This window comes from Nicotiana tabacum, chromosome 16 (genome assembly GCF_000715075.1).
Source record: "Nicotiana tabacum cultivar K326 chromosome 16, ASM71507v2, whole genome shotgun sequence".
In the NCBI taxonomy this organism is placed as follows: Eukaryota; Viridiplantae; Streptophyta; class Magnoliopsida; order Solanales; family Solanaceae; genus Nicotiana; species Nicotiana tabacum.
The window spans coordinates 73,679,115-73,687,398 of NC_134095.1; the positions used below are offsets into that span (position 1 = coordinate 73,679,115).

Below are 8,284 nucleotides of genomic sequence, written 5' to 3' on the forward strand. Positions count from 1 at the left end.
TACATGAATTTGAGTTCTCTGAGATGATTAATTTGCTATTTATGGGAAGCTATGACTTCCTTTTGTAAGCTATAAAGTGCTTTACTTTGTAGCACAATTTTCTATTAATTTCTTTGTAGTAACATAACGTTATAATTCAATAACACAAGAAATGAGAAGTGAAAAAATTGGTTATTAAGATGTCTAATCAAGTTTAAAATTATACAAAGTGGTATTAGTACTATTTTATAAGGTTTGAGTTGTGAGTGTATTTATTTTTCTTTTTAAGGAAGGAGATTTAAGTCCTTTAGAACAAACCAAATAGTATAAAAGAATATAGTTCATATTGGGCACATGAAAATTGTTTGATGAGAAGTCTATGTTAATGACATTTTCTTGACTAGTAATTCTTTGCAAATTTTCACTCCATCACTTTCTATAGGGTCGAAACCCATAAAAAAAAAAGTATACGTGCATTTACAAATTCAAGTAGAAACTTTTTATCTTAGTTACGATATATTTCCAAATGGGAAAATTTTATTTTGTGTCTCATACAACTGACGCTAGTTGTATGAGACATTTTTTTTGTCTCACAATTCTGTGGACTCAGATTTTTGAGGATCCACAAATTCATAAGACAAAAAGAAGTCTCACACAACTAATATAAAACTTGTCTCCCAAATGGAATACATTTATGAAAAAGAGAAACTTTGAAATTGATTTGCAGTATTCAGAAGTCGTATCTCACATATATAAATATAAAAGAAAAGAAAGAGAAGAAAAGCAAGAAAGAAGACAAGAAAACCCGTGCGTAAAAGCGAAAGGCTGGCACTTTGATAAGAACACTGCCCGAGAAACATAAGATTTGACAAACAACAAATACTCAGCAAAGTGTAGAACAGATAGGATGAAAGGGACGAAAGTAGCTTATGAATTGGATCCCAAAACCCAACACTGAATTCATTCACCTTTCAATTGTTTCCATCCATGTCACATCTTTTTCACAACAGGAACAAATTGAATTGAAAAAAAGATTTAGCTTGCAAGTGTTATTCTCTTTATTTTATTTGACAATATTTTTTTATTAATTCGTTCCCAAAAAAATAATATTATTTTTAATAAAAAATTTTTATAACCACATAAATATTATAGGCATAAATTTGTTTTGGCTTTTTTCTTAAACTATCGTCAAATACCCTTTTCTAACTATTATGGGTAAAATTGTCATATCCTAACTTTTTACATTAATAATAAATAAATAAAAAGAATTATTACAGAGATATCAAAATAAGGGATATATGCGATAATATCGTAAACCACAAAAGTCAGTGTGATTAATACAAATATTAATCACCCACAACATATAATATATGTAAGATCACAAGTAATAAAAAATTTCTTTTCTTTCGTGAATTTCGAGCCAAATGAACTATAGCCGAACAAATTGATTCAAAGAAATACTCCCTTTGTTCCAAAAAATTGGCATTATTTTTTTATTAGTTTTTTAAAAAAGATTGGCCCATTTCAATATTTTCGTAATAAGAAGTATTTATAGTCACACAAATGATATGACATATTTCAGATCATAAATTTCAAAAGTTTTACATTGACCTAAATGATATAGCTTATTTAAGATCACATATCTCAAAATTCTTCTATTTTATATTTGTACCAAGTCAAACTAAGACAATTTTTTTTTAAAGGGGAAGTATATTTTATCAATCTCTTGTAAAGCAGGAGGAACAAGAGGAATAAGATAACCAATTTTCGGAGAACTCACTTTCCCCAGTTCTTACTAAGCATATGTAATATTAAAGTCATCAACAATTTTACAAAATCTGCATTGAATTTTTCTGTCTTTTTAAAAAAGAGAAGATTTCTTCTCAATGGCTAAGATGCTTAACTTAATACAAGAAGAAAGGAAGGAATATACTTAAGAAATTAAACCACTCTAAGAATTAATGTCCCAGAGCTGTACATATATATCTTAATTCATTAGAGTATCTCTTCTTGATTATGCTCTACTTTGATGCAAAAGTTGGTGCACATCTCAGCTTCCCGAGTACAAGAGAAGAAGAATAATAGCAATTTTCCACCACATAATGCTTAAGCTGTTTTTGGGAAATGGTGGTGCTGTAGACTTCATATCACCAATCCTATATATAAAAATTACAAGAAAGAGGAAGCAAGTTAATAAAGATGCTTAAGTAATTTCATGAATGCAGAAACTTCATATAATAGTACTAGTAAATACTACCTGGGTCCAGATGTAGCATAAATACATTTCTCATGACCTACAACATAAAAAAAACAATGTAAATTTTAGAAAGGAATAACATTATGTTTTCCATGCCTTAAAAGATTCCCAAAAAACTTTCTTTTCAAACAAGTCATAAAAAGTGAAAATCTGAAAATGACATAAATTTTCTTCCTTAGTCATTGGAGTATTAACTAACCTTGGATATTCAAGGACTTGTGATAAATGGAAAATTTAGAAACTTGCCCTAAGCAACACTCACACCATGCGTTAACAGAAATAAAGTTTCACTTGTATATACTAACAATATAAAATTTTACACACTATCAGATAACTACAAACTAAGTAATCGTTCATAAAAAGTGAAACTAATAACCTAAAGAACAAAATACACGGAATCTTTCACTCTATCAATGCATATTATGTCCATCTCAAACTTGACATATTGTGCCAGTGGCACAAGAATGCAACAACGTAACTACAATTAACCACATTCTCTTGTCGAGCAACAAATCAAACATTTTTTAACAACTATATAATGATTAGATCAAAAGATAATGATCCAGGCCAAATAGATGCTTACTTGGGTTGCTTTTAGTCAACATAGCAGTTCCTCCAAAATTGCAAGCAATATCAGAATTACCATTCTGTTGATAGTAGTCATTGAAAGCAAATGAAGCATGAGATAAAAGCGTATCGGGCTCAAAGCACGGGCCACCGGCTTGGATCGGCCTGCAATCCGCCATTCCCAATCCACAAGCCCAGTCCAATGCATTCTGCAAATCAAATTGCGGAGCCCCGGCCCGTGCCACGCACCAAGTTGTCCCACCAAGGAATGTAGTGTTGCCTTCAGGAGGTGAAAGAGTTGTAACTGGAATAGTTGATTCCTCCTTCTCTTGCACCATGCCCTCTACTTCAACAACTATATATATGTTTCATATTAATGTAATAAATTATAACAACTATAGTGAATAAGAAATAACATCTTGCAGAAATGCAGGATAAGACTACATACTATAGACCCTTGTGGTCCGGCAGTTCTCCGGATCCCGGGCATAGCGGGAGCTTAATTAGTGCACCGGACTATCATTTTTTTTTTATAGTGAATAAGAAACACATAACTTTTGCCACCCCCAAGTAAAGAAGTTCATATTTTGCTTTGGGTGTTCTAACCCAAATAAAATCTTTATCTCATATCCTTAACCACTCAAATGACTTTGTTTCCAAAAAGAAAATTTTTCAATTAACTTTTTGACAAACTTGTATATATCTTATTTGACTATTTGGGATGATCTAAAAAACTGAATCACAAGTAAATAAACAAAAAGTGTTGGTGTTTCTAGTCATAAATATATCTTTCAAATAGGAGAAGTTTTCCTCTTTTTTTGATCTACATAAAGTTAATACACAATTTTCTTGTGGCAACAAGAAAATCCTTTTTCACTCTATTTTGACCTTTACTCTTATTCTTTTCTTCCTTTGTAGAGCTAGCATTGATCAAAAAATATTCCATTCATATGTACATTTACCTACCCCACTTAATAGTTCTATTCCAAGACCATTAACAATGTTCATTGACCAAGCCAAGAAATCCCGTATAAAATCAGTATGAAACTTAAGAAAAACATTGAAAAGTTTAGTATAATCAGTCACTCACCACAAATAAAGTTGGCACATTCTCCTAGACATTATGGTAAAACAACAATGAAACAGAAGAAAAAAGTCTTAACTATAACCAATAATCAAGAAAGTAGTAGAAACTAGAACTAAATCACATAGACATATAAGATAGCAAGACTTGAGGGGAAAAAAAAACATTACCCGCATAACATTTCATGAGCAAAAAACATAGAAAGATCCAAGCTTTAATTTCCATTGGTGTAAAAATGGCAAAAACAACTTCTTCTCCTACTGAAGACTGAAACTGTAGACTAACTCTTTCCTTTTGCTCTCTCTCTCTTTGTGTTTAGTTAAGTAAGAAAAGTGAAGTGTTATAATGCCATTTTTAAATGCAGAGTACCTGAAGAATCAAACCATTTCTTCGAGAGAAATTTTCTTCTTTCTATTTTATGTGTGTTTTCTTTTTCTTTTTTCCTCTTTAGTGTGCAGTAATGAACACTGATGAGGAAGCTAAGTACTTGTGCTGACAAGAGCTACTTTAAGCTAACTACTTGCCTGGTGGACTTCACATTAAATAAATTTCAACATTTTTATGTTGTGTGGGTCCCATACAAAGGTCATCAGAAGATCTTATTGGTTGTGACTTGCCATTATTTATATTTGTGGTTTAACTCGCTCAAATACTTACTGGAATATATAGCTAAGTAGGAACAAATTGTTCACCATTGATTTCTTGGAGTCCGAAACCTAAATGGTAAGTTTTTTGACTCAAAATACGTTTTTACATTTAAAAAAAAAAGTTACTTTTATGCTTAAAATGCGGTATTATACTTTAATGGAATTTTAATCATTAAAATAAAGTGCAGTATAATACTGCGTTTTACATATAGGGCAGCATTATACTGTGTTTTACATATTAATTTAAAACTCCCCCCTTTCTTCCTCACGACAGAACACTGGTTCCTCCCCCTCCATTAAAATGTTGCAACAGCGCCCCCCCCCCCACCCCGATTCTAAAAAAAAAAATTCGAGTGGACCCCATCCGTCACACAAAAAGTGAAGATTGTAGGTCCCGCATACAACCCAAGCCTTCGATTGTTGTGGTTTCCTCGTTTCGGGCTCAAAATTTCAATTTTCTGACTTTTCTAAAAACATAAATCGAGTTATTCCGATTTAGTTTATGTCGAAACTCGTATAATAATGCATATTAGATGTCTTGAATGTGTTTCCACGTTGTTTTGTGTTTTGTTTGCGATTAAATTTGTATGTTATTTATATCCGGGTTAAATTATTAGTGTTTAAAAAAAATCGTTAAAAGTTGAGAAATAATTTTTTTGTTAATAAAAATGTTCATAAATTCTTTTACTGTTTTATATATAATTTCGTGAATGTTATGTTATTAAAATTTTGTTGTTTTTATTTAGTTTAGATTATTTATTTGCTTAAAGAATAGTGCCCTTATAGCGTAGTAAAATATAGAGTCTTATAGCGTAGTAAAATATATAGCATTTTAGCGTAGTAAAATATAGAGCATTTTAGCGTAGTAAAATATAGAGCATTTTAGCGTAGATTCTTTGTAGTTTAAGTATCTACTAACTACAAATTCTATCCAATTACACTTTACAAAAATTAATTATTTAATTTATAAAACAAACACACAGAACTAACAAATTAATATATGCTGTCAAATTAAATATCGAGCCTGAAATCCATAGATATATACTCTGTCCAATTAAAAATTAATTATCTAATTTATAAAACTAACAAAATTTTAAAAATATTGAAATTGACACATAAGAATTCAGGATAGCTTGGTGCTACTGGGCCTCAAATATCGAGCCTGGATCCCATAGATATATACTCCGTCCAATTAAATAACTAAATATTAATTATTATAACACTAACAAATTCTAAAAATATTGAAATTGACACATATAAGAATTCAGGATAGCTTGGTGCTACTGGACCTCAAATATCGAGCCTGGAACCCATAGATATATACTCTGTCCAATTAAATAATTAAATATTTAATTTATAAAACTAACAAAATTCTAAAAATATTGAAATTAACACACATAAGAATTCAGAATAGCTTGGTGCTACTGGATCCCAAATATCGAGCCTAGAACCCATAGATATATATTATATCCAATTAAATAATTAAATATTAATTATTATAACACAAATAAAATTCTAAAAATATTAAAATTGACACACATAAGAATTCAGGATAGTTTGGTGCTACTGGGCCTCAAATATCGAGCATGAAACCCATAGATATATACTCTATCCAATTAAATAATTAAATATTTAATTTATAAAACTAACACATAATTAATGTTATTTAATGTACAATAGATGACATGGACGTGCCACCTATGCATCCTGGACCTTTCTCAGATGAGATATTAGTGTTACAGGGCGATCATAGGTCCGCCTACATAAAGGAGAGCTAGTGGAGCAGACTCTCCGCGCCAGGAGAGTGGACGACGTGTGGGACTTTATGAGGGAGAGAGGTTTCCATTACCGCGTAGTCCAGCGCCTGCGTGATACGGGATTCTATAGGATTTTTGAGATTGGGCGGTTGCAGCTCGACTGGTCTCTCATCACGGCGTTGATAGAGCGGTGGCGACCGGAGACGCACACTTTCCATCTGCCCATTGGCGAGACCACCATCACGCTTCAGGATGTTGAGGTTTTATATGGGTTGCCTGCTAATGGAATGGTCGTTGCACTGCCTCAGTATATGAGATCTATGACGCGTGCCCAGTATTTGAACTTGCTGCAGCAGTTCACTAGTTTCAGGCCATAGGGTGAGGCTGCAGCTTCAGGGAGCAGTCGCATTTCTGTGACAGCTATTAGACAACATTTGGAGGTATTGCACCCCGACATCACCGGCGAGACAGATGATCTACATATTCACCGGCACGAGGTTGGCGCTACTCCTTCTTTTTGGGGGTATCTTGTTCCCGAACACTTCAGAAAATCTAGTGAGTATGCGATTTCTACATCATCTTCAGTAGCTAGATGAGTTACCCCAGTACAGCTGGGGTGCTGCTGTTCTCGCTTACTTTTACAGGAGTATTTGTCGGGCTAGCATGGGCATCCAGAGCGACGTATGTGGTTTTTTGCCGCTTCTACAGGTGATAACATATTCGAATACTCTGTTCATTACTTCCAATTCTATACAGTCAAAATGACTCTTAAATTTTATGTCGACCTTGTATGTTAGGTTTGGGCCTGAGAGCGGTTCATGCCGTTGCAGTCACCTCTACCACCATTACCTCCGGATGTAGCACCTCCATTTCTCTCTCTAGCTAGGAGGTGGGTTCTCCGGCGTGGAAATTACCAAGCCATTGATGCTCATCATATCTCCCACTTGTCAGGGATATGTTGGATATGCTGGAGGCCGCACAGGTAAATATGTACCTAAATTTACTTGTTATAATTCACTTGTGTTACGCATACTCACTTTTATGTTATTATTTGATAGTTCATCTGGACGCCATACATCGACGACTTGATAGCTGGCCTGCCCGATTATTGCTCGGTTGAATGACTGATTTGGAGCACTTTCGTCCCGCTGATGTGCCTCGATATTGTGGAGCATCATGCCATAGAGCGGGTACTTCGCCAGTTTGACCTTCCACAGACTATACCGAGGGAGCCTACACATTATCAACGGGATGATCGTTAGAGGGCGGACGACGCATTTGTAGCATGGCTAGAGGCGTAGGTCCATACTTGGGACCAACGAGAGGACCTGATTCCGCCCCCACCTTCACAGATCCAGGAGCCGACTATTGAGATTTATACATACCGGTACCATCGCGTTACTCGACTGATGATCGGGAACCCCGTTCATCAAGCTGGCGGTCGGTACAAACCATACGCCGGGAGGCACGAGGTACTGGTATGTTTTTTTGGAACCCATACTTATAATTGTGATATAGCGTTCTGTAATTAATATTTTAAATGTTGTGCAGGCTATTGGTCATCATTTATTCTACCGATTAGGACTGCAGATGCAGCAACATGCCGATAATCCTGTAGTCACTGAGTATGGCCGACATGTGGTAGAGCTGGCTCTCCGGACACTGCAGCGAGCCAGAGAGGACGAGAGGTTAGATTACGCTGCTGAGTATGTGGCGCCAAAGCACCAAGGCAATGTGATGATGATGATCCTGATAGTGTACCCGGGCGACAGGGGATGCGCCTCAGGCCAGCGGCTGCATTGAAGCACATAGGCTGTGGGACACATTGATTTTTCTTTTGTATTTTATGTAAATAATACATTATGTAAATAATAACAAGAATGTTACTTTAACAACAATTTTATTTTAACACAATTTGAACAACAATTTTATTTTAACACTACAACACAAACACAAATATAGCAAACCTAACATAGCATAAATGCAGTACAAC

General features: G+C 34.4%; 1 protein-coding gene across 1 annotated transcript; it reads right to left on the reverse strand.

The window, feature by feature from the left end:
• Positions 1-1,767: 1,767 nt before the first annotated feature.
• Positions 1,768-4,368, reverse strand: LOC107804077 (major pollen allergen Ole e 10-like). The gene is made up of 4 exons (XM_016627892.2): positions 4,058-4,368; positions 2,820-3,158; positions 2,237-2,273; positions 1,768-2,135 (listed from the first exon to the last, which is right to left on the reverse strand). The coding sequence occupies exons 1-4, from the start codon at positions 4,110-4,112 to the stop codon at positions 2,030-2,032; spliced, it is 537 nt and encodes a 178-aa protein (XP_016483378.1). The 5' UTR covers positions 4,113-4,368; the 3' UTR covers positions 1,768-2,029.
• Positions 4,369-8,284: the final 3,916 nt, after the last annotated feature.

Bases quoted from the DNA above. Each gene is read 5' to 3' on its own strand.
- LOC107804077 (XM_016627892.2), bottom strand. From the start codon at position 4,112: ATGGAAATTAAAGCTTGGATCTTTCTATGTTTTTTGCTCATGAAATGT. The intron at 3,159-4,057 runs GTAATGTTTTTT...ACATATATATAG, and splicing joins GCTCATGAAATGTTATGCGG to TTGTTGAAGTAGAGGGCATG. The intron at 2,274-2,819 runs GTAAGCATCTAT...TTTATGTTGTAG, and splicing joins GTTGACTAAAAGCAACCCAA to GTCATGAGAAATGTATTTAT.